We start from the raw sequence: 27,665 nt of genomic DNA, 5'->3' as shown, positions 1-27,665 counted from the left end.
TTTGCTCGCTCTCTCCCCCCATTTCTCTCTCCCGACCCCCTCTCTCCCTGTCCCCTTTTCCCCCTCTCTCTCTCCCTTCCCCCCTCTCTCTCTCCCTTCCCCTCTCTCCTTTCTCTCCCTTACCCTCTCTATCCCCCTTCTCTCCTTTCTCCCCCCTCCCACTCCGTTCCCCCCCTCACTCCGTTTTCTCCAAACACTCAGTTCCCCCCTCACTCTGTTTCCCCCATCACTCTGTTTTCTCCATCCCTCAATCCATTTTCTCCCCCTCCCTCAATCCATTTTCTCCCCCCTCCCTCCTTCACTCGCTCCATTTTCTCCCCCCCTCTCTCACTCACTCAGTTTTCTCCCCCCTCGCTCACTCACTCCGTTTTCTCCCCCCCCTTACTCACTCCATTTATCCCCCCCCCCACTCACTCTGTTTTCTGCCCCCCCCACTCACTCCGTTTTCTCCCCCTCCCTCACTCTGTTTTCTCTCCCCTCCCTCACTCCATTTTCTCCCTCCTCACTCCGTTGTCTCCCCCCACCCACTCTGTTTTCTCCCCCCACTAACTCCGTTTACTCCCCCTCACTCACTCTGTTTTCTTCCCCCTCACTCACTCAGTTTTCTCCCCACCTCTCATTCCATTTTCTCCCCCCCCCCCACTCACTGTTTTCTGCCCCCCGCACTCACTCCGTTTTCTCCCCCCCACTCCATTTTTTCCCCCCTCCCTCACTCTGTTTTCTCACCCCTTACTAACTCTGTTTTCTCCCCTCACACTCTGTTTTCTCCCCCCCACTCACTCAGTTTTCTCCCTCCACTCCGTTTTCTCCCCCGTCCCTCCCTCACTCTGTTTTCTCCCCCTTCCTCCCTCCGTTTTCTCCCCCTCCCTCCCTCCATTTTCTCCCCCCTCCCTCCCTCCATTTTCTCCCCCCTTCACTCACTCTGTTTTCTCCCCCCCTCACTCCGTTTTCTCCCCCCCTCACTCACTCTGTTTTCTCCCCCCTCACTCACTCCATTTTCTCCCCACTCACTCCATTTTCTCCCCTCACTCACACTTCTGCCCCCACGCACTCCGTTTTCTCCCTCCACTCGTTTTTATCACCCCTCCCTCACTCCAATTTCTCCCCCCTCCCTCACTCCAATTTCTCCCCCCCACTCACTCCGTTTTCTGCCCCTCCCACTCCATTTTCTCCCCTTCCCTCTGTTTTCTCCCCCCTCACTCACTCTGTTTTCTCACTCACGCACTCCGTTTTCTCCCCTCTCACTTAGTCTGTTTTCTCTCCCCTCCCTCACTCCATAGTCTCCCCCCTCACTCACTGTTTTCTCCTCCCCACTCCATTTTCTCCCCCCCACTCCGTTTTCTCCCTCCCCACTCACTCCGTTTCCCCCCCACTCACTCCATTTTCTCCCCCCACTCACTCCATTTTCTCCCCCCCCACTTACTCCATTTCCCCCCACTCACTCTGTTTTCTCCCCCCCTCACTCACTCCGTTTCCTCCCCTACTCACTCTGTTTTCTCCCCCCCCACTCACTCCATTTTCTCCCGCCCTCACTCACTCTGTTTTCTGCCCCCACTCCATTTTCTCCCCATCCCTCCATTTTCTCCCCCCCTCACTCACTCCGTTTTCTCCCCTCTCACTCACTCCGTTTTCTCCCCTCTCTCCCACTCTGTTTTCTCCTCCCCACTCACTCCGTTTCCCCCCCACTCACTCCGTTTTCTTCCCCCCTCACTCACTCCGTTTTCTTCCCCCCCTCACTCACTCCGTTTTCTTCCCCTCCCCCTTCAGCACATCTCCCCTGTACTGTACATCTCACATCAGACACACACAGCACTGAAGCACTGACACTCCCCCCTCTCTTAGTAGCCATGCCCCTGCCCCCCTGCACTAAGAGATTTGCTGGACATTAGAATGACCATAATTTGGGAGGTGAGTCACATTGGAAGCTCAAAATAGTTGCGTTGTCCTACAAATCCACCACAGAATGTACAGTGAATGTTTGGTTGTGCTACATGGTGCCGTTTGTGAGATATCGATGCTTCAGACATACAAACAAATGGAAAACTTACAATTATAGTATAGATAGCACCATCGTAAAAGACAGGTCATGGGGGCACATGGTAGAGCAACAAATAATTTTGCCAACCAAGCCCCCCGTTTATTTATTTATAAAATATTTTACCAGGAAGTAATACATTGAGAGTTACCTCTCGTTTTCAAGTATGTCCTGGGCACAGAGTTAAGACAAATAATACATGGTTACAAATACAGTTGCATAAATGAACAGGGTATACATTATATACAAGACATTGCATGCACAGTTAAAGAAAATATATATTATGGGCGAATGAAACAGTTACAGACCAGGTTAAAATGTGAGACAGCCTTAGATTTGAAAGAACTTAAACTGGTGGTGGATGTGAGAGTCTCTGGTACGTTGTTCCAGTTCTGGGGTGCACGGTAAGAGAAGGAGGAACGGCCGGATACTTTGTTGAGCCTTGGGGACCATGAACAGTCTTTTGGAGTCTGATCTCAGGTGATAGGTGCCAACCTATACATAGGCAAGATAGGGCTAATGAAATAGGTGACAGAAAAACATTGACTTGCACCTTAAAAATAATGCCTTTTTTTATGTTGTTGCTATAATACTGCATTTTTTGGGCTAACGCACTTTGATGCCAATTAATCTATAGGAAGGTATAAAGAACAGGGCTCCACGGAATTTTCAAAACTAATTTATTGCCAACAAAATGACTGACGTTTCGGCCACACTTGGCCTTTCCCAAAGCAGAATGCCATAATTCCGTGGAGCCCTGTTCTTTATACCTTCCATTGTAAGCTGGATCATCACAGAGAATCTTGAACCAGGAGCACCGGTAGTTGTATCCTTATTGCTGCGGCCAAGTTTATTCGAGCATTTGCCCGTTCTTGGCCGCAGCAGTAGCCTGGCGCGCGCCCGAGGGTGATGGGCGCGCGCCGAAGCAGCGGAAGAGCGCCCTCCGATCGGGGCGCTCTCCCTACCGCTGCCGGGTCCGCCGGGTCCCCCGGAACCCCCTGCCGCCGTCCCCCACATCGCGGGACACCAGGGCTCCCTCGGGTAGACCTGGACGCGCGTGCAGGGGGCGCAGGCTCCCGAAGACGCGTGACCGCGCGTCTATGATGCGCGGCACGCCGAGGGGCGGCCACTAGCAAGCCGGGAAATCTCCCGGCTTGCGGATCTGGCCGCACTGCAATTAAGTGTGTCGGCAGTGTATATTATTTTTATGTGGTGTGCAGCATTTTCACTATAGTAATGAATCTATAGGAGCACAGTCTATCAGTTGTTGTTTTTTTTTTTTAATCTTTTAAAAAGATTTCTTTTATGAAATCCCAGAAACGCTATACATTGAGTTACCGATACTAGATATTCTTGAATTACAGAGTAATATAAAACACAATGAACTGTAGGAATACAGCAGGTGTTTTTATATCACTATGAACCAGAGATAAAATGACTGAACAGAAGGGATGACAATTATGTATTGTACCCATAAAATCTGTCATACTGTATGATTTATACTTTTTTGAGAATTCAGTGCCTTTAAACCCTATCTGCTGCCAGAGGGGACTGCAATACATTGAGGATTTAGGTCCGTAATCAATATGCTGTGAAACGGAGAAAAGTTCCATTAAAATGAATGGGACTTAAATCTTCTCCAGCACTGTGGAGCACCCTCAGCATATTGAGTAAGAACTTTGAGCTGAACGATATGTTGCTGAACCTTCTGGCAGGAAAGGAGATAAGATCAGAAATGTTATAAAGACGAAATAAGAGGGAAAACGGACAAGTTACGTGGTAGCTGGAGATTGTGTTATGGGAGCGATGAAGAAGAACGATGCCAGAATGCCATGCGGCCTCTTGACTGCAATTTCAATTTGTATTTAAAGCACCATCACCAGAACTGCCTTGCAACTAAGGGGCTCATTCTAGATCGACTGCCTTCTATGCCTTACTTACAATACTGTATGTAGCATAAATCAGTGGACAGATGAAGCTTAACCTTAAAACACTCAATAACATGTAAATATCTTCTCCGTTGTCTGATATTCTACATCTCATATGCACTGAGACGCACTTCCCAGAACACCCTCCTACTGTCTCTGTAAGTTCTCCCTACTTACAACTTAGATTGTAAGCTCTTCAGGACAGGGACTCCCTTTCCTATTGTTTTATGTCTGAAGCGCTTATTCCCGTTGTGTGTTATATTATGTCACATTTATTGAAAAACGCTATGTACCTGGATGGCGTTATACAAATAAAGATTTACATACATAGGGGGCTACTGACTTAGCATGAAGTAACCTTTAGGTTTCATGGTGGTCCTTTATTTACATTTTTGACACATTGGACTGATTTATACAATCTGAAGATTTAGCAACAATTTCCTGCTTCTCCTCTCTAAGGCTACGCTTATAGTGCCGGCGAGTGACGTCAGGCTACGGTCGCTGGAAAAATCAAATTGAGATGACTTCCAGCGATCGCGACCAAGCCGTCACGCTGTGCTTACTATAAGCGCACGCGACGGCGGCAATGCATTTGTTTTGACGCGACATTGCTGTCGCCGGCACTATAAGCGCAGCCAAAGTAGGAACTTTTATATACCTTTGAGTGATACCCTGAACTGTAACGTACAGTCATAAAGATCACTTAAAACTTCCAGGCAAGTGACTATTTCTCAGAGTTGTCACAAACAAGCACATACAATACTAACTCCATTTAGTTACTTTCAAGAGGTGAGTGTGTGAATACTATCACATATCCCAGGCACACAAGTGTCACTCTAGCCTCCTAGGGCGTACTACGTTTTCCATTGGTGCCCAGTGCATTATTAATGAGTACATTTACATGTCATTGAGAGTTTGCTCCCATTTATTTATGCAGAAAATGCATGAAGATAATATCAGATGAAAAATGCTTAAGGTACTTAAATATATCACCATACAAGAGTCCTTCAAAAAGTCACTACAAAGCTTTTAATAGTTGCTCTGGTACATGGACCAAAAGGTATCCAAGGATTAATATCACCGTCCAGGTTTCCATCATGAGAGGGGTGTTCTGCATGCTCCCCCAGTCCGACGCGCATTTCATTGTTGTGGGGAACAGAGCGGGGCCTCTGTAACCAAAGTACCACCCTCTCCCCCCCCCCCTCCTGAAAATAGCCACCGCCCTAGGCCTATGCCTAAATACGTGTGTGTGTGTGTGTGTGTGTGTGTGTGTGTGTGTGTGTGTGTGTGTGTGTGTGTGTGTGTGTGTGTGTGTGTGTGTGTGTGTGTGTGTGTGTGTGTGTGTGTGTGTGTGTGTGTGTGTGTAGAAAGCACAGAAAATACCCTATATCATCCAATTTGTGCCTAAATAATTGGTGAATAAATGTTCTTGGGACTGTGTATAGAAATAATATCTAACTAATACACATCTATATAAAAGACCCACATATATTTAATCTTTAAATTCTCTCCCTATTGTGCTGCTTTTGGCATCTCCAACCCCACAATGATTGAAAAAAAATGTTCCAATATACAAAAATAGCTTCAAGCGCAAAGACAGGAAAAAAATAGAAAATTATAGTGTCGGATTCTGATAATAAAATGTGAATTTCGGAGGTATAAAGTATTGCACACCCATGTAAATACTTGGTCAAGAGCATGTAAAGATAATAAGCCCCTCTGGTATTTCTTCTTGTCTCTCCTGGATATACAGTACCTCATATAAAGAGAACGAGGAACATAGTGCATAGCATGTTTTTAATAGAAAAATAGAATAAAGGAAAGGTATCAAACTCACAAACACCTACTTTGTAACAGCATAGTAATATAAATTGTGACTGTTATTAACGGTGAGAGAGTATCAAGCCACCACTCTACTGGACGTTACCGTTGGGATGTCAAATGATTCCCAGATGCAGTTTCGCGTAACGCGCACACTTCATCAGGGGATTAGGAGGAGGTTTCAATAAAATGTTAATATTTTTTGTTATGATCCTTACATGATCTATATAGGAGTTTGTCTATAAGTTAGCTAATTCACCTACTATATCTGATTCTATATCGAGATTATATATCTTTAGGACTTATATGGTCATCATTGCATATCCACAGTGTGTGCATATTGTAGGATCTTTTGTGGACCCTATCTTGGGTCTTATAGTAAATTTGTGATTTTTTTCCTACTTGCACCCTGAAATTGGTATCCTGTGAAATATTTTCAACATTGTTAATAGGTAGAGCAGCATTGGTCATTTTTTGTGTATGCCTTTTTACATTGCAATTTCTCTAAGATGAACTAAACATCAATTAACATTACTTTAATTTATCTGTGTACTATTTAACTTTGCTTAGTGATTGGTCTTTGGTGTATTGGTCTCTTATTTGGACCCTGATGGTAATGTGTTACTGTAACGAGTACTCACCACAAATAGGATGGGACCACGAGGCTGAGGTGGGGATAGTGATATACACCGACCTACAACTGCGTAACCGCATTCAGAGTGCAGAGTGAAGGTCATGTAGCCGGGTCAGGGTAGGAGAGGTCAGAATAGTCATGATACTCGCCGTGGTCTAGGATTGGAGAAGTTGGATGGTCGTTGTGCGTAACCGGGGTCCAGGAGTAGAGAGGTCAGAATGGTCGTTGTGCGTAACCGGGGTCCAGGAGTAGAGAGGTCAGAATGGTCGTTGTGCGTAACCGGGGTCCAGGAGTAGAGAGGTCAGAATGGTCGTTGTGCGTAACCGGGGTCCAGGGGTAGAGAGGTCAGAATGGTCGTTGTGCGTAACCGGGGTCCAGGGGTAGAGAAGGTGAGAGTTCAAATACAAGCCGGGGTCAGAGAAGGCAGCGGTCTGGGTACAAGCTGAGGTCAAAGGTATAAGAGAACAAGGCAGAATGCAAGAGCAACAGCAGGGCAGCAGGATCCTTGAGGCAAGCACTTCGTAACATAAACAGAAGTTTATGCTCAGCCACTTTGCCTAGGGGCTGGCTGAACATGTAAAGAACAGAGAGCCAATGGGAAGGCTGCAGGCAATGAGTCATCACAGGTAGACTGTGTACTGATAGGCAGGGGAGGAGTGTATCGCAGCTGTGGAGTAATTCATGTTGTTAACCCCTCGAGTGCCCCTGGTAATGCAACGTCGGTGTGTAGTGGAGGCAGGAACGCCCACCGTTGCATCACGGGACCGAGGTCCAATCCTCACAGTTACATATTGTGATGTAGGTGAAGGACCCAGCACCCTCCTAGGCCTGTACCCTTTTGCCTCACCTGGGGACTAGTTAATGTGCCCTGTTGATAATGAACCTGATAAGCGAACCCTACGTTTTTTGCCTCCATCTGAGAGAAAAGACCCTGCAGTGTCTTTACTCGCTGAGCTACTCCTTCTCCTTAATAATATGGCAAGTGTTAACTAAGCACTCACAGAAACTTTAGAAAAAACAAAGTGATTTTGTTTAGGGCATCAACGTTTCCTATTCAAAGTTCCCGTGAATACTTACCCAACACCACTATTGTCCTGGAACAGGATTGTCTAATCTCCTGTGTCATTTCGCAGCTCACAGGATTTATGTCTCCCTAGTTCAGCTGCCTGTAATTTTCTCGGTCCCAGCAGCTAGCTGTATGTGTAAGGCAACATTATTGATACATATGTTTTTACACAGCCCTAGTCAGGGTTGGTTGCTTTAGCAACCTCCTATTCTCCTAAACTGAGAGTGGGGTATTCCACCCCCCGTTGTCTCTGTTCACAGTTAGACTGATCCTGAGACTATACCTATTTCCCAGAAACCCTTACACTTCCTTTCTACCCTAGCTGGCTGAGTAAGTACATCTCATGCTATTCGCCTCCTGGCAAGGATTACCGTTTTTTACCTTTCCCTACTATCAAGCACCCTCACTATAGAGAAGCTCTCTCTCACTACACTATCAAAAATGGCATTCTGCCTGGGTAGGAACTTCAGAGTACTCGAATACAGGAAAAGAATGAGAGCAGGCACACCAGGACTTAAGAAAAATGAAAATAGCTTATTACAAAAACAATTTAAAACCAGAGACAGAACATGAAACACAGACAGAGCTCAGTGCACATCCAGTGAAACAGTGCCTAAATATATATGTATAGATATCTATTAAATAAAATGGTCTTTTAGTCTAACATTTTGGCCAAAGTGTTGTAAGCCCCTGGCCAAAATGTTAAACTAAAAGACCATTTTATTTAATAGATATCTATACATATTGTGACAAACGCCCCTCTTTTGTAGTGCTGACGTCTGTCTGGGTTCTTCCCGACACAGTCTTCTAGGGTTATTTAATACAAAAACAGGATCATGCAAAGTATTAAGCTGCTTAACTCAGGCTTCTGCCTGCTTTATTTTCATCCAAGTAAGGTACTGCAGCTTTAACATGTGTAGGTTAGAGGTACTCAGATACTTTCATTCAGCAGTTCACTCATTTCATTGTTACAGTATTTCCCACACTGTTATTTCAAGTAAAAAGAAACCAAACTATATAAACAAAATCCTATCCCTTTCAGGGATCTAACTACACATAGAATCAGTCTCTCTAACAGCTGCTGGCCAACTAACCTGGTTCCCCAGCTTAAAACAATGCTCTCTCATTTAGGGTCACAAGATACAGCACAGTCTTTTAGCAACAGCAGTAACCATTTGTTTGTCTTATCTGTTTGGGGTGTCCAGGCAAATCCTCTGGTACTGTGATACGTGGAGAGGCCGTCAACCTCGATACTGGATGCAGGAGAGTAGCGACACCCCCAGCCCCCAGGCTCCAAGGAGAGAGAGTCAAATGCAAAACCTCTCTGCTCTAAGTACCTGTGCATGTGATTAGAAGAGCAGGTGAGGGAGAACTAGAGCCATTGTAATCTGTGGTCTGGATTTTCCATCCAGCTGCCTGAGTTAATGGGAAGCTGTGGAACGGATCATTAACTATTCCTGCACTTTCTGCTCTAAAATGGGGCAGAAAGCTGCCTAACATCTTTGGACTATGTCACATATCCCCCTCCCCAGCTCACACCTACTGGGGTGAGCGGCCATGGACCTCACTGGGGTGAGCGTCCTACCTGAAATACTTGAGCTAACTCCTCAGTACAATATTAAGTATTCACATGATACGAATATGAACTTCATTATAAATTTACCAACCGAAAAGGGCATTTTTTTTTTTTTTTTCCATATTGTAAGCTACCAATATTTTTTCTCTTATACTACAGCCTTGTAATCTTAAGGGCCATCAACCCTGTATATTAATTTGTAGTTTAGCTACATTTTCAACACAGAGAACCAATATAACATTGTAATATTGACAAAATGCTTATTTGCATAGTTAAGTGTCCGTGACATAGTCCACACGTGTAATAAAAAAAATAAATCGGTCAGTTCCCCCAAACATTTTTTTTTTTTTTTTTTTTTGACTTCCAGTCTATTGCATCCTTTGACTTTATTTCATAGCCCGCTGCAACCTGCAAATGACTGGACTGTTTCTTTAGCTTCTGATGAGACCCTTGGACCAGATTCTCCTTGGCTCCACAGTGTGGTCCAGATTGGTGAGATATGGAACTATTCAGGCGCCATGTTAACCTTCGTTGTTTTTTCTTTTCAATCTTTGATTTCCCTTTTGTGGCCATTACCAGGCCTTTGGGTTTTGGAGACCTAGTTGCCTCTGTACAAACGTAGTCCATATTAACCATGTCAACAGGATCTGTCAACAAGTTTGTGTTTTCAGGAACTGCCACCCACTTGGCTAAAACATCTTCTGTGTTGTCCTGGGTGTGTCCACTAGTTTGATAATCTTCTGGACAACGTAAATGAAATTGAGGATCTGGATTTTTGAATTCCAGATCAGGGAGTATATTCTCAGGAGGGTGCCTATCTGTTTCTGGAATAACAGCAGCACAATCAAAGTCAATTCTTTCTCCTTCCTCTTTGTCATCAGTGAGGGCATTGAGTTTACTTTCCCTGGTCTCCTTTTGTGACCGTGTCTCTTTTAGCCTTGGAATCTCTTTCTCCAACTTCATCTTTATAGCAAATCGTAATATTGCAACAGCATTGAAGATACACGTATAGGAACGTACAGCTTGCTTGGTTAGGAGGTAGGATTGATAGCCCGACTGAACCACTTTAGCCGCTTCTCCCATGTCCGTCATCTGTTTCAGAGCGAGGTTTAACTCTGTTTCATTTTCTCTATTCTTGACCTGCAGCTGCAGGTGCTCCTTCCGGGTCTTGTCCAGCTCCAGCTGCAGCCGGGCCCCCTCATTTGCCGTGTGGTCCAGCTGCTTGTACATATCGGCCATCTCGCTTTTATAGCGCAGTGTCAGGCAAACCACCTGACGGACGGACACCTCCTCTCTCTTGGCGCACTGTATCTCGCGCTCAGCCATCTGCTTCTGCAGCTCTTCAACCTGATCGTGCCAGACCTCCCTCAGGGTCTTCACCTCTTTCTGGTGCTTGCTCTGGGTTTGCATCAGCGCCTCCATTTTTTGGAGCTCTGCAGTTTGTGTCGCCTGGATCGCCGCTGATTCTGTATTCTGCAGAGCTTCCTGCATTTCTAACTTTTCCTGAATCAATTGCTTCTCCACTTTTTCTGCTTGGTGAAGCTTCTCATCACTTTCACTGATCTGGTCAGTCAAGTCTGAATTTTTCTGTGTCAGACTTATTCTCTCTTTTTACAGTCTCTAAATTACTCAGGGTATTCTCATAGGTTTTCTTCAATGTACACAGCTCTGTGCTGCGAGCGTAGACCTCATGGCGTGAGAGTTCCAGCTCTGCTTTAAGCGCGCTAGCCTCTTGCCGAGAAACCCCCAACTCTGTGATGAAGTTTTGCACATCTTTCTGGGACATCTCATAGCATAGTTTCCAGTCAGTTCTTGTTTTCTTTGATTCGCTTGGCTCTCTGCCTATGGTGGTAGCAGTAGCCTTTGTCATCTCTAGGCGTGTCGTCATTCCTGGGACGATTGCGCCAGGCCCTATGGGCTGTTGCTCATCTCGGCGCCTTTCTGACGCATGTCCTGACAGCGCAGGTTCAAGTGGCTCGGTCACTTCCCCTGTGACTTGAGGAACAGTTTTCTTTCTTTTTGCTTTATTAGCTCCAGAGATATCAGTGGTCCTGGGCACACACTCACTGTTATCAGCTTCCACATCTTGCTTGCACTCACAGGGCGTTGCTTGCTTTTGCAGCTGTTTGTCTTTGAAAATTTTGGGGCACGCATCTTCCATGTGACCTACTTCACGACAGGCCCAGCATACTAAATTCATCTGTAGGTACGGCTCTCCTCCAGGGTCGTGATCATAGTATGGCCTGAAGGGACACTGTTTTGTATGGTTACGTTCATTACACAACAAACATTTCACGTCGGCCATTTTAGAAACCCGGCAGGGACAATTGCTAGCTGCAATTTCACTCACTTCAGCACCTTACATACAGCATTTGCTAGCTGCAAATTCACTCACTTCAGCAAAGGCATTAGCTTTACAAACAGCACTTGCTAGATGCAAAAAAATTTTTTTTTTTTTTTCTTCAGCAAAACATTTTGGTTTTCTGTTTGGGTTCAGGGTGCTATTGCATCCACACTTCGCACATTCTCTGTGTACGCTAGAAGCACAACTGATATACACAGTGGAACAGACTTCACTCATAGCATCTGTATTTTACTTCAGCTGGGCGGCCATTTTAAACCCCCGCATTTATTTGCAAACCCACAGACTTTAGTGTCTGCCCGCATTCTCCACCATATGTGACAAACGCCCCTCTTTTGTAGTGCTGACGTCTGTCTGGGTTCTTCCCGACACAGTCTTCTAGGGTTATTTAATACAAAAACAGGATCATGCAAAGTATTAAGCTGCTTAACTCAGGCTTCTGCCTGCTTTATTTTCATCCAAATAAGGTACTGCAGCTTTAACATGTGTAGGTTAGAGGTACTCAGATACTTTCATTCAGCAGTTCACTCATTTCATTGTTACAGTATTTCCCACACTGTTATTTCAAGTAAAAAGAAACCAAACTATATAAACAAAATCCTATCCCTTTCAGGGATCTAACTACACATAGAATCAGTCTCTCTAACAGCTGCTGGCCAACTAACCTGGTTCCCCAGCTTAAAACAATGCTCTCTCATTTAGGGTCACAAGATACAGCACAGTCTTTTAGCAACAGCAGTAACCATTTGTTTGTCTTATCTGTTTGGGGTGTCCAGGCAAATCCTCTGGTACTGTGATACGTGGAGAGGCCGTCAACCTCGATACTGGATGCAGGAGAGTAGCGACACCCCCAGCCCCCAGGCTCCAAGGAGAGAGAGTCAAATGCAAAACCTCTCTGCTCTAAGTACCTGTGCATGTGATTAGAAGAGCAGGTGAGGGAGAACTAGAGCCATTGTAATCTGTGGTCTGGATTTTCCATCCAGCTGCCTGAGTTAATGGGAAGCTGTGGAACGGATCATTAACTATTCCTGCACTTTCTGCTCTAAAATGGGGCAGAAAGCTGCCTAACATCTTTGGACTATGTCACAATATATATTTAGGCACTGTACCGTGTATAAGTTTCACTGGATGTGCACTGAGCTCTGTCTGTGTTTCATGTTCTGTCTCTGGTTTTAAATATATATTGCCACGCTCAGTAGCACTCCTCTGTGACACCTATATGCTTATATATATGTTGTGGTTATTTTGGGGGTTCAATATGAGCTTGTTGGTGTCCTATATGTATTACAAAAACAATCAATGTTTTTGAAAAAGGCCCCTGTGGTGAGCCGAAACGTTGATTGTTTTGTAATAAACTACTTAAATTTTTCTTAAGACCTGGTGTGCCTGCTCTCATTCTTTGTGTGTGTGTGTACAAGGCCGGTTTTAGAATTTTTATCTTTTATCTTTTTTTCGCCCTGACCGCCTCCTCTTACAGTACCCCCACATCATGTGGCCACACGTTTCCATGACAACGGAACGCTATGTGATGTCACATTGTCATGGCAACGTGTCACCATGTGACGATGCAACGCTGCAGGAGGTAAGAAACCTTTACAGAGGCCGCACACTCAGGCAGTCAGTTTAATTGTTGTGGGGAAGAGAGCGGAGCCTCTGTAACCAAAGCACCACACCTCCCCCCACCCTCCAACCCTGACAATCGCCACCGCCCTAGGCCTATAACTAAATACGTGTGTGTGTGTGTGTGAGTGTGTAGAAAGCACAGAAAATACCCTAAATCATCCAATTTGTGCCTAAATAATTGGTGAATAAATGTTCTTGGGACTGTGTATAGAAATAATATCTAACTTATACACATCTATATAAAAGACCCACATATATTACATCTTTCAATTCTCTCCCTATTGTGCTGCTTTTGGCATCTCCAACCCCACAATGATTGAAAAAAATGTTCCAATATACAAAAATAGCTTCAAGCGCAAAGACAGGAAAAAAATAGAAAAATATAGTGTAGGATTCTGATAATAAAATGTGAATTTCGGAGGTATAAAGTATTGCACACCCGTGTAAATACTTGGTCAAGAGCATGTAAAGATAATAAGCCCCTCTGGTATTTCTTCTTGTCTCTCCTGGATATACCTCATATAAAGAGAAGGAGGAACATAGTGCATAGCATCTTTTTAGTAGAAAAATAGAAAAAAGGAAAGGTATCAAACGCACAAACACCTACTTTGCAACAGCATAGAAATATAAATTGTGATGGTAAGCTTTTTTTCTCCACTTGAAGCTATTTGTGTGTGTGTGTGTGTGTGTGTATACATACATACAAACATACAGCTCCTCTCCTCTTGGCCTCTAGGAACCTAACCTTCTTCATCATTCCACTTCTCTAATATACTCTCTCCGTGATGTCATGATCCCATGGCAACAGAGGCTGGGGCCTAATACACTCCAACCTTCTAGTAACCCTTTAGGAGGGGGGTTACAATAACAAAAAGTTATTATTTCCTTTATAAAGTCCCCTGCAATAAATATCAACTGAGCAACATTTTGCTGTGTATGGAGCTGCTCTGCATATATAGGTAATATTGTGAGCCAGTGCAAAGTGAATAATAATCTAACCATCCTTTGTGTATGTTAGAGCTCGATGGTACCTATAACACATTTCCCCATTAGAACACAGAAGGGGTTAACATGCATTTTTAGCCTGTAGCAGGACGCATATGGTATGACTTACATCAGCGGTGCGCAAAGTGGGGGGCGCGACCCCAAGGGGGGCGCGAGATTACCGGCGGGGGGCGCAGGGTTTACAGAGGCCCAGCGTGCTTCCCGAAGGCACTTAAATTAAGTGCCGGGGGAGCTGCAGGGCCTCTGTAAACCTACTTACCTTGATTCAGCCAGCATCTGGAGACGTGTCGCCATGGCAATGCGGCGTTGAATGACGCTGCGGGGTCATGTGACATCACGTTGCTGTGACGTCATGACACCGGAATCAAGGTAAGGAGGAGGGCGCGCGGAGAGGAGGACATCCAGCAGGGGGGCGCAGGGAAAAAAGTTTGCGCCCCCTGACCTACATCATACCTCATTTACAAGTGTTTACTGTATATGCAAAATAAAAAATATATATACAGTATATATATATATATATATATATATATATATATATATATATATAAAAACAAAAAATTGTGGCGCCAAAATAATATTCTATTAATCTGTGTAATAAACTGTAGTACTAATATCGTGTAAATGAAAAGTGTGTAAGATTCCTAAAATGTGTTTAAAAATAAAGATGTATATATGGGTGCACCTGTTTGAATATTAAACTAAATATACAAATATACTCAAAACAACATCATAGAATAATACATCAATGTGAGTAAAAAATGGAATTGAAAAATAGAAATATAAAAAATGTGCAAAAAGTGCTAAAAAGGTGAAAAGTGAAAATATGAAGCAAAATAAGTGTAAAGTTGTAATAAAAATCCAACCAGTCCTTCAATAGTCAGTCCATAATGGGAGATATAAGATATGTGCACAGGGTCTTCTGCTGCTCTCACAAGGGATAAACCACCACCACGGATATCTATGAACAGAAAAAGAGAGTCCAAAACAGAGTGCACATTTAATCATATAATATTTATTTTTATTTTTAATTTATAATAAATTTAGATAACATTATTAACATAGTATTCACATAAAATAATACACATATATATATTAGCTTAATTGGAATTTCTTAGAATAATTAAACATAATACAATTTCTAAATATACTCTCACACAGTATTGGTGTATTTCATACACCCATCCCTACAACTCTTTCTCTCTCCCATTTACTCCCTTTGGACTTCCTGCTCCTTGATGGAATAACATATTGTCAACTATTAACACTCTTGTTATGTGTTCATCAATATTATTCAATGTTTGATGTTCAACTTTTATTCATATGTTTGATAATAGGAATATAATGTTATTTCATTTTTCTTATATGTAGTAAGTGTTTAATTAATATGGGTATTTTTATTCGAGTTAATTGTATGTAGTCTGTCAGTTAATTTTTTTCTACATATGAATTACATTCGTTTTTATTTTTAGAGTGCAATGTAGTTTTAATTATGTAACTTATTGTTTATTGTGTTGTGTATATGTATTAAGTGATTAGATCCTCCCATAGTAAGTGATATCTCCATAGAAAATGGTTCCAATTTTGCCCCTTTTGCTGTCAGTCATCTGCAGTATCCATTTAACTGAGCAGCAACCTTAAAGCGAACTAAGGGTTAAACATCCCCCTGCGAGTAATTATGAATCATTGGACTGACTGTATAAAAGGGCAGGACGTTTACCCATGATCCATCAGCCCTTTGAGAAAGTCACCGATTGGTGACGAAACGCGTCAGGGAGACTGAGGAAGCGCGATTACGTCACGAAGACGCTGCGCACGCGCATGAGGCCACACGAAGCGCGGGAAGATAATAGCGGCCATTCGGAGTGGAGAGCTGAATTCGATCAGCACACAGTCGGTACAAAGGCATCCTTATCCGGTTGGAGGTGATCTGGAGGTGATCTGGAACAGCTACCGTGAAGGGACCTTGCCCAGCAGTACCGGATGGTGGTGAATTTATTCACAAACTGCATTTTAACATTTTTTATCCTGTGAGTGCGATTCCCCCCCCCCCCCCTTCCATCCCTTCCCCATTTTTATAATAAATTACGCAGTATTATGCTATGGGGCGTGCGCTCTCTCTCTTTTTCTGTTCATATATATATATATATATATATATATAAATAATATGCAATAAAGATCTGCGCTTGCGTAGAAATGTCAGAGAATAAAGGAAACAAATATATTAAAAAAATATTAGAAAATGTAAAAAATATAAAATGTATAAATGATGAATATCGTATATAAAATAAAAATATATGTGAACTATAGCTACATAATTAATGATATCTAATCAATAATACATGGATTAATACATATTTAGTGCTGTGGAACCTCCTGTAAATGCACAATGCAAATAGTCCTTTGGAGTCCAAAAACAATGTCCAATGAAGGGGAATGAAACAAAGCACTATCAGGAAACAGGCAGCTTCTTAACGAGGGCACAACAACCTCCCTCTCCACCTGCATAGAAAAAAAGAAGAAAAAAAGCGCAGAATCCTAGTGCATTACTGTGCAAAAAATAAATTTAATTCCCAAAAAAGGCTCATAAAATGAACTCACAAACATAGAAAATATACAATACAATAAAACACCCATATAGGGTTTCTATCACTTTTTCACTATACTATAGTATATCCATTCATCTTTTAAGAATGATACATGTCAGATCTACTCTCCTCAAGCCAGTAATTAACATCTATTTTTTGTCATCTAGTATCATCTAATTGTAATTGTGCATTTAGTTGATTTGGGGTATTTGGGGTATTTACACTTATACATTTTCTGTGGTCTCCATTTAAGAGAATGTACAGCATATGACAGTCTAAGATATTGTGTATAGTGTTTTTATATCCTTTTTATATTTGTATTGTCATCAGGATTACATCCATCTCTGTAGTAGTATAGTGGGTGTTTGTATATTCAGACTATGCAGTTATGCTTATTGTATGCACAGAATTTGCCAATTATTTTCAATCTAGCCAATTGGACTCGTGGGTATATATATGTCAACCAATAGACCCAGAGCCCTTGCCCTGAAGAAGTCAGTTTAGCTGATGAAACGCATAGGGCCAGGTGTGCAGTGGATCCTCTAACGCTGCTTGCAAACCTGCTCGTTATTCCAACCCGTTTGGTGTCTACATCTACCGTGTGACATCATCCGCTGTCCCGCCGCATCCATCGTCCCCGGAGGGAACCAAAGATCATCTGTTGGTGTGTGCCCGGGGAGAGGGGTTTGCGGAGAGCCTGATATCGTGAGTTCCTGCTGGCGGTGAACAACGAGGGCAATATTGGACACAGTGGAGTCACGGAGCAGTACAGCAGAAAAGCGGCGGTTGCTGATCCTCTGGAGCATGAGTATTATCTCATAAAATGCTTTCATATATTCTATGTTTGTGAGTTCATTTTATGAGCCTTTTTTGGGAATTAAATTTATTTTTTGCACAGTAATGCACCAGGATTCGGCGCTTTTTCGTCTTCTTTTTTTTTTTATATATATATATATATATATATATATATATATATTTAGTGGAAAACTGGAGCAGAAAACATAAAAATGTCTTCCCATGGCCTAACATTGTTTTTCTGCAGCTTGAATTCGAGTGTTTAGTGGTTTTGAATGGGAAAAGCTACATTTGCTCTGATTACTAACACCTCCATTAATCACATTCTTTGAAGGATTGACGTGTTTCACTACAGTAATGGTTTTCCAGTATTGTGTTTGCTTAAAGGGTTAGGACCTTGAAGTAGCTTATTTTGGCATCAACCTACTGAGGGGAAATAGTGCTACAGTATATCCTCATGCAGCACAAAGAAATCTTATTCATCAACAACTGAAGTATTATACTACCAGAAATACTATAGACAAGACCTTTCTGTCTACTGAACAATGTGATAAGCGAACAAGTACAAAAAAACAAGGACACGTTGGCCATGTACAAAACATTTAACAGAGTCAAGAGGTCTCGTAATCTTCCATTAACTTGCATTGGCATGTCGGAATTATTTTCAGGGTTAAAGTAGAAAAATCATATATTTTTCATCAAGTCTTCCTGGTAAATAAAGACAGTTGATCGGTATTGTAGTAAGCGACTTACTGTATGACTCACTGGTTGTTCGGAATTAACGCGGATTATTTGCTGCATACATTTAGTACCTATTGTAATCATGTTCTATTTATAATTCAGAATGACTCCAGTCTTATTGTTATGTTGGCTTCCTCACTGCTGGAGATTCAGTGTACGGTATGTTTTCTTTGAGGCCATAAGGTTTCTTATGGCGCTGGAAGGTGTTTTATGGCTTAGCATCACTTAGTAAATATGGATAAGTACGATATAACTAAAACGTTGTGCAATCCCAACATGACACTGCCTTGTTGCCTTTGCCGTCATTGCAAAGCCCACGTGCTTCCTAGGAAAACAGGGTTAATTCTTGTGTAGACCAATCATTTCTTGGGTAGTGGCTGTTATGCATTACAAGAACTCGGTAAATGCTGGTGTTTTCCTACTCAATGTTAATCTTGCCTTCTATTCAACAGGTGCGTTTGCAATATAGATTGCAGTGGACACAACTTTAACCCAGTCTGTGCATCTGATGGAAGTTCCTATTCCAATCCGTGCTTGGTGCGCGAAGCATCATGTTTAAGGCAAGAACAGATTGATGTGAAACACCTAGGAAGCTGCACAGGTAATGTATTATTTGCATACAAAGTAGCATTGTAGAGATTGTGAGACATATTTACTAAGCAGTGTATGTTATGGTCCCCTCAATGTCACAAAAGTCCAGAAATGCAGCCATAGTTGTCCAACCCATAAGTCTTCCTCGTCTGGGTTTATCATTAAACCACAAATTTTTGTTTTGTGCTAATGTATGCTGACACTTTCGTTTCAATGGGGGCTATGTATCAATGTCTCTCAGTGGCAAGGCTATGAAAAAAATGGGTCAAAACCCACCATATTTATCAAAACTAAAAATACCATTTTATCCCATGGGACCTTTTTCTTTGATAAATATGGTGCGATTTTTCTCCAGTTTTTCCCCAGCCTTGCAGGTGGGAGACATTGATTAACCCCCCCCCCCCCAATGTATCGTTACACAGATAAAATATGTCCGTGCAGCAAATACAAATTTTCTCTGAATTTCAGCTAGTGACTGCTTCAGGCGTGTTAATCAAGTCTCCTACACGTGAAGCAGACCTTTAGCCAAGAGAATGGTACAGTAAACCCTGAGACTAAGAAAGACGTGCCAATCCATAGGACACTATGGGGTCTATTTATCAAGACAAATGTGGTGCAATTCTAGGGCAAATTCTCAATACCAGAGGTTCTCAACTCCAGTCCTCAGGGACCACTAACAGCGCGGGTTTAAGGATACTCTGCTTGAGCACAGGTAGTTCAGTTAAACTGATTAGGCCACCTGTGCTAATGAGAGGACAGCCTTAAACCTGCACTATTAGGGACCCTTGAGGACTGGAGAGTTGGGAACCTCTATTGTACACCATATGTATCAAGGAAAAGTCAAATTAAAATCAACAGGATTTTTTTCTTTGATCCATATGGTGTAGTTATTTTGTCCCAGAATTTCTCCACTTTTACCTTGATATATATGCCCCTATCTGGGCTGTAAGACACCTTATGGCCCCATTGGTAAATAGGCCATGAATATGTAGCACTTCTTATTAAATATGGGCCTTTGTGCATATAGAAAGGGGTCAAATTTGGGGTGGGAAGTAGGATTGCGTGCATCCTGTTAGAATAGATTGTGGCATGACTCCTCCCTATGGCTGCGACCATAGTGGCGTGCAACAGAACTGGAGATAGATTAGCGCGGCTGTCGCTGAGCGATTTGTGTCCTCCGTTGACGTGCACAACGGAGAGGCGTGGATGTGACGTTACCAGGCTGCACAATGGTGGTTCACCCTCATTGGTTCAACCGGCTCACGTGATGCACCGTCGTGCGGAAAATCAAATGGATTTGTCTCCGGCAAATCCTGTCACACTGCTGCATGCGTCGCATCGAATTTGTTCGTGCGAGTGGTCGCGTGCACTATGTCCGCAGCCTAACTCATACTGAAAAAGAACGCTGTGACGTTCGAAACGCGTTGGATGGGTCTCTTGTCACATTAAAGTGCCCTTTTAATCATTTTTTCGTTTTGGGTCCTTCCTGCTCCGTTTTTGCTGGTGCGCTTTTTGGTCTCCCTTTCCTGTTAACTCATATTGAGCCCAGAAAGAAGAAGCCATATGAGGCAAAGATATTGTTTGGTTGAGGTGCATTTCCAAGCTTTTGTGACATTTGAGGTAGCTTTTTAAAAATAGAACTGACGGCAAAATATATAACGCACCATAAGGTGCCTTATCACTTAGCACTGGTTACTAAACATGGCCCTATGTGGCTAAAAAAGCAGGAAACTTGATTTTTGAAACTTCCAATTTCACAAGTGACGCCTAATGTTTGAATGTATGAAGAAATGTATGTTTCAAAGCAGCAATCCTGCCTACATATATTTTTTCATTAGCTCAACCCCGAATTCCCTGGAGCTCATCCGTGGTCCTCAAACATCCGGGGACCACCCGATTCAGGAGTGGTGGAGCCGGCTGTACACCGGTGAGATTCAAAATGTCCGCATGGTCATGGCTCGCTTCGGCGGCTAATAGAAAAGCAACAACGTCATCAGTAGATGAAATTGCGGGTTTCTGTTGGTGACCTGGTGGACATGTTTGTAGTTCAGCGGCCATATGTGTAGGGGGCTTTTTGCCTCTAAACCAGAACTAAAATACTACAAAGATCTCGTAAACAATGGGTTCCCTGAATATTGGTGAACAAACGATTATCTCTGGAGCACCCCCTGATTCAGAACAAAGTTTCCAAAACAAATTGGCAGACGAACTGCTGCTTTAAAGGAGCAGTCCTAGCTACTCATTTTTGAGGTCTCCTCCGCCTTTTTTTTCAGGATGGAAACCAGAGTGTTCCCAGAGCTCCAGAGGCCCCCAAGTTCCCAAGATACTAACCAATGAAGTTACCGGTGTTGTAGCCCCTCCAGGGGAAACAAAATGGCAGTTTAAATCTCCCATGTTATGCGGACCACAATGTGGCGTCATACTGGCCCGCATGACATGGGAGAGAAAGCCAGAATAATGCAGGAAGTTACTAACTTGGAAATCGTAGGTTCCCTGGAGCTGGGAATAACACTGTCCTGCTCCAGGGACCCCTAGTTTCCATCGTGGGGGGTGGAGGGGGGGAGGAGGGTGACATCTGATTTACCCATAACTATTATGCTGACAAAATGTAAGTATATATGAATATTTAAACACACAAAGAACAAACAAGATCCCTAAAATAGCACTCAAAAAAACCTAAATATGTATCAAAATAAAAAGATGGATCAAGAGTCAGAATGCAAATTATGAAAGATTTTAATTGGACACAGTAGATAACACTAACATTAAAAACAACCATGCACTGACAGCAGCAACTCCTAAATAATAGCAGTAAAAATGAATAATGCATTTAAAGCACACCTCTAAGACCTGTGAAGGAAAAATCTATACTAATAAGCTAAAATAGCCTAAAAAGATCTAAGTACAAAGAACTCCCTACCTAAACCTATTAATAATGAACCAATGATAAATAATAATATTAGTATAAACTATAAATATTAAAGTTCAATATAGCAATCAATAGGAAAGATATAACCAAATAAACTTAAATGTACTAATAAGCACATAAAAGAAAAATAACAAAAGGGGAGGATGGGGAGAAAAGGGAACAAAAACTCATACCCAATACAAAACAATCACAGGAATGAGAAAATATAGTGCAAAAAATATAAGACTCAGGAAATCAACAGAGCGTAAAAGCCAAGGAACATCTATATAGATATAGCACAAAAACATGCCACAAATATAGCTATCCAAAATAAGCTAAGCAGTAATTGGTATGTGCAAAAAAAATGCAAAGAGATGAACCAGTCCTTGTGGTGAAGTAACTGTATAAAAACAGAGAGTACTCAGCTCAATCAGGAAAGAGATCAGTCCATGTTGGAATAAAGCTAGAGCTGGGCAGCAGTCCTTAACAGAAGAAACCTCACATTTGTATCAAAACCACAGGAAAGGCAGGAGTAGATTTCCTTCTTGCTGAATGATAAAAAGGAGCGCGCTCGGGTCAGGAACACTCTACACGTTTCACCCTTCAGGTGGGCTTCATCCAGGACCACTCACAATATTTTCTCATTCCTGTGATTGTTTTGAATTGGGTATGAGTTTTTGTTCCCTTTTCTCCCCATCCTCCCCCTTGGTTATTTTTCTTTTATGTGCTTATTAGTACATCTAAGTTTACAGGCATACCCCGGTTTAAGGACACTCACTTTAAGTACACTCGCGAGTAAGTACATATCGCTCAATAGGCAAACGGCAGCTCACGCATGCGCCTGTCAGCACGCCCTGAACAGCAATACCGGCTCCCTACCTGTACCGAAACTATGCGCAAGCGGGGAGACTATAGAGCCTGTTACACATGCGTTATTTCATATCAGTTATGCACGTATATGCCGATTGCCGTACAGTACATGCATCAATAAGTGGGGAAAAGGGAGTGCTTCACTTTAAGTACATTTTCACTTTACATACATGCTCTGGTCCAATTGAGTACGTTAATGCGGGGTATGCCTGTATTTGGTTATATCTTTCCTATTGATTGCTATATTGAACTTTAATATTTATAGTTTATACTAATATTATTATTTATCATTGGTTCGTTATTAATAGGTTTAGGTAGGGAGTTCTTTGGACTTTGGTTCTTTTTAGGCTATTTTACAGTAGCTTATTAGTATAGATCTTTCCTTCACAGGTCTTAGAGGTGTGCTTTAAATGTATTATTCATTTTTCTTGCTATTATTTAGGAGTTGCTGCTGTCTGTACTCTGTTGTTGCCAGATTTCTGTTGTGATAGCTGGGTGCTGCTCTGCTGGTAGGGATGACAGGGTCTAGAGAACTACCTTGTGGTCCATATAGACCCAAGGGAATGGGCCTGAAGAAGGGGTCTCTCCCTGAAACGTTGCCCCCCTAATTACCCTCCCCCATCACTTTTGTGTAACCCCTCCCCCCCATTATCCTTGCGTTTTTCTCACTCCTTTTCCCTTTGCTTCTTGTCCCTCTCCACCTTTGTTATAGGGTACCGTGTTTACCCACCTGTGCCACATCATTCCAAGTTTGGTTATATTATCTTGTGCTTACATTAAATTACTGACCCTTTGGCATTTACCTGGTTTTGATCATTTATTCTGTAGTCGGTGAGTGTTGGAACTTTAGGTTGTTTTTAATGTTAGTGTTATCTACTGTGTCCAATTAAAATCTTTCGTATTTTGCAGTCTGACTCTTGATCCATCTTTTTATTTTGATTTATATTTAGGTTTATTTGAGTGCAATTTTAGGGATCTTGTTTGTTTTTTGTGTGTTTAGATATTACTTTTATCCCCTAGCACTGCTAGTTCCCAGTTTATAATTATTTCTGGTTCTATTTTGAACTAATTATATTATTTCATTTATTTCTGGGTTCTAGTTTCTTTGCCTTTCTTGTATATAGTGTTAGCGATACCCTTTAGTGTGTGTTTGATATATGAATATTTGTTCAGAGAAAATACAGTAAGTTATGAAACATTCATTGTTGGATCTTTGTAATACTTCTGAGAGGGGATTTCTAATTATGCCACCAGAATCCTAAATCTGCAAAAACTGTTAAATGTACTGTATATTAAAGGCATATTAAATTATGGAACATAGAGAAAATTCTCTCTCTCACTCTCTCTGTCTCTCTCTCTGTCTCTTTATTTATTTATTGCACGATAGTGCAGATCGTAGTGAATAAAAGCATACAAAAGTGGTGTTTTTTTTCATATTGATCTTTCTGTATAGCTAGCTTTATGAATATGGCAAAAACTGCTGCTTTTTTATTATTCCATTTCAGCCTCTTTGGCATGACAAAACTCGCAGTTTAATGTATGCGACCCATAATGTGACTGATGTTTTACCTCCTTTTCCACTTAGCAACAGATGACACAAGCCCAGTCGGGAAGAAAGATGATGGGATACAATACCGCCCAGAGGTGAAAGGTAAGTACTAGGTGTGAAGAATATTTGAGAGCTAACAGGGGATGCTGCTTGTGTCATTCTTGTTCTGGTCCTATAACTAGATTCCTACATTCTAACTGGAAAAACATACTGAACCTGAATAATAATAATTGCCTAAATTCAATGCACCTGTAGGATTTGCCAGCTGTTCTGTAAATACGGTCTTCATACACAGCTGTATGACGTAATAATATTGCATGGCCACACCAGCCATGATAGCTCTAGGATTAGATATGCAGGGGCTTATTCAATATTGAAAAAGCCCTATAAACGTGCATAATATCATCCCATGCCATTACTTTTACTGCCTATAATTGGTAGTGTTGTCAAGTGGTTGTAGAATTCCAGCTCAATGCATTGTGCAAGATGATGGTTTATCAGTCTGTATCTCCCAAACCTCACAATCAATATGTGGCTGAAAAAGATGTACTGCTGAGGTTTAGCCCCATCCTGTTTCTTTTTAACTACATTCCATAGTGTTCTAGGATTTGCAGTCATTTTTTTTTAATACAGTATTTTGAAAAGTAGACTACAAATCCCAGAATGCTTATGGGTAACCGTTCAGCATCATACAGCTTGTAATGTCATGACCATCACAAAAGAGCTTATTGCATTTTAGTGCCGGCAGAGCTGGGTCAGACCATGATACCAAGAAACTAATATTAGGCTCTCCCACATCAGTCAGTTGCCTGAATCATACTACTGTACTACTCTTCTATGTATGTATGTTATGTATGTATGTATGTATATGTTTATTTATATACAGTAGCACCATTGATGTACATAGCGCTTCACAGCAGTAATACACGTGACATAATAATATAACACATAACAGGAATTAGCGCTTCAGACATAAAAGTAACATTAGAAACTCACTGTCCCAAGGAGCTTACAATCTAATTGTTTCCCAAAACACCCAAGAATCGTGCAATTCAAATTGTTATGCTTGCACATTTGATATAGTTCTTTTCTTTGTGTTAAAGATTCCAGTGATCAGAGAGAAGACGTCTATATGGGGAATTATATACCATGTACAGAAAACTACAATGGTTATTGTGTACATGGGAAATGTGAATTAAGCTATTCCACTCAGAAGGCATCATGTCGGTAAGTTAAAAAACTGAATGTGTCCTAGAAAAGTTTCCTAGTAAGTAATACTGAATCTTATCTATATGTGTGTGTGTGTGTGTGTGTATATATATATATATATGGCTTCCCATGAATCCTATGCTTAACCTTGACTAATGTGTCAAGTGTCAACTGCAAAATAACATGTCAATTTGCTTTATGTGAGAATAGCTATAGAAAATCCCATAAAATGATGCATTCTTATTTTACATATTCTATTTTAACTGGTCACCTTATTCATTTGAAGTTCATCTGTTTTTAAAGAAGATGATACATTCATTTTACACAGGGGTATCTCTTGTAGTTACTGTATTTCCATGTGCAGATAATGTAATGGGAAGATATAGGCCCTTATTCTGTAAGGTATGATAAGCATAGATGACATGCTATCGCATGAAAAGCCCCACTTACTTTAATAGTGCTATCCATGCGATAGAACGTCATCTGCGCTTATCACACCTTACAGAATAAGGGCCACCGTTACTGGTGGGATGGTCCGAACACAATGCCAAGTGCATTAGAACTCCAGTAAGATCTAGGAGGTCAGAGTAGCATTATTTTTATAGCAACATGTAGTCTGTTTTTCCAAAGTGATAACAGGCTGGAAAAGCAAAGCAGTGTCTAATTTGCACCATTTCTGCAACCAATGAAAGCTTAGAAAACCAAATGATCACCTAAACAACTTTAGTACCCACTGTCAGGCAAATTCAGCAACCATGCCATCCGACACGCCATATACTGTGCCAAAGAAACCAGCCCACTGTAAACTGTAAAAGCCTCCAAGGGGTGTCAAACCCTGCTTCCTGCATCTTGTCACTTATCACAAAGTCTCTAAATAGGTGACAGTTCTATACAATCCTATTACTGGAGCAATCCAAGCAAGCCGTTTCCAATTTTTTTTACATAGGTTTGAAGCAGGGGGTCTCTGGAGCTGGACCCCATTAATTTCAGCTCCCAGAACCCCCTGCTTCCGAAGATGTGGGCCAATAGGAACCCGCACCAAATGATGTCACAGCTTCCTATTGGCCCGCAGGACGCGGGAGCTTTGAAATGCGGTCATTACGTAAACCCCAGTTAGCGAGCAGGAGCGGCTCACGGGACCCCCTATGGAGGTAAGTATTTCTGGGTGCAGGAGGTCTCCGGAGCTAAAATGAATGAGGTTCTGCCCCGGAGACGCCCGGCTTCAAACCTGTGTTAAAAAAAGAAAAGAAGACGAAAAGCAGCCAGCTTGGATTGTTGCTTTAACTACAGGCATGAGGGAATATAAAGTGATGTCCTTCATTTATAGACAGTACAGGTGTAGTGTGGTCACCGTGAGCGCTCCCTTTCCTCACGCACCAATGCACTTCATGCGTGCTTTGTGCTTGAAAGTCTAGTGCGGGCTTTATGGCTGTCTGATTTTGATCTCTGTACCTGCAGGTACGGATTTTAATAGGTGTAATAGGTGATGACAGTTTCTGTTGAAGTAGTTGCTGCTACACCGAATTCATTCCAGAAAACAATGTATATCTCTCTTATGCTCGGCGAACGTATTCTTATTTGTCTGCAGAAAATAACTTGATATAGGGATTCTTATTTTACCGTCAGACAAGGAAGTTATTCAACTCAGTGCCAGGAAGGAGAACTTTCCATACTACAAGCTGAAACGGTTTACATTCTGATTTCTTCTATGAATTTCATACGTTGACGCCAAACCCCATTTTTAGCTTTTCAGATATTCCAATTTATTACACTTTTTCAACAGATTACCTAGCTATAATATTGGCAAGGTTCTGAGAGCTGACTTAATCCCGTCAAGGCAGAGATAAAGGAGCAGGTTGGCTCTTAAATACTTACCAATATAAAATGTCGTGTGTCCATCTTTCCTTCTAAATATCTTGCAATATCTCCCAACCTGATCTAAAAACTAGCCCTGTCTGAAATAGTCTTTTAATACGAGTGCTATAAGAAAAATGCTTTCAGTCTCTTCAGCACTGCAGAAGCCCACAGGGCAAAGCGTCGCACACTCGCTTGGCAGTAACTCACTGTTTCTAAAATGGCTATTTTCATTGATATACAATAAACCGAATACATGTCAGAAATATTTATATAAACATAGAGATGCTGAACGCGCCAATAAATAATTTAAAGATTCTTATTGCCAATAAGAACTCCACTTGAATAAACCATGAGCTTGGATTAAATCTGGCTTTTTTTTTTCTTCAAATCCTTTATTCAGTAGTTAGGGTCACCTCCTTTAATGCTAAATGAGGTGCAGATGACTATTATTTGTTCTCATCCACACTACAACCAAACGTGCTATTTAAAATAAACCAATATACATGTGTA

General features: G+C 41.9%; 1 protein-coding gene across 2 annotated transcripts in view; it reads left to right on the top strand.

The window, feature by feature from the left end:
• The window catches only part of TMEFF1 (transmembrane protein with EGF like and two follistatin like domains 1), a 294,418-nt gene that overhangs the window by 250,250 nt on the left and 16,503 nt on the right, over positions 1 to 27,665 (top strand). Inside the window, exons 6-8 of one of the 2 annotated variants that reach the window (XM_075585974.1) lie at positions 18,624 to 18,772; positions 24,132 to 24,191; positions 25,193 to 25,316. In XM_075585974.1, the coding sequence (XP_075442089.1) occupies positions 18,624 to 18,772; positions 24,132 to 24,191; positions 25,193 to 25,316 (333 nt within the window). Of the gene's footprint in view, positions 1 to 18,623; positions 18,773 to 24,125; positions 24,192 to 25,192; positions 25,317 to 27,665 lie in introns of both variants that reach the window. The other variant, XM_075585973.1, reaches the window with a different exon arrangement.

Source organism: Ascaphus truei, chromosome 2 (assembly GCF_040206685.1).
Source record: "Ascaphus truei isolate aAscTru1 chromosome 2, aAscTru1.hap1, whole genome shotgun sequence".
Lineage (NCBI taxonomy): Eukaryota > Metazoa > Chordata > Amphibia > Anura > Ascaphidae > Ascaphus > Ascaphus truei.
The sequence above is the reverse complement of the archived record's forward strand: the minus strand, read 5'-3'. Positions and strand labels throughout refer to the sequence as shown.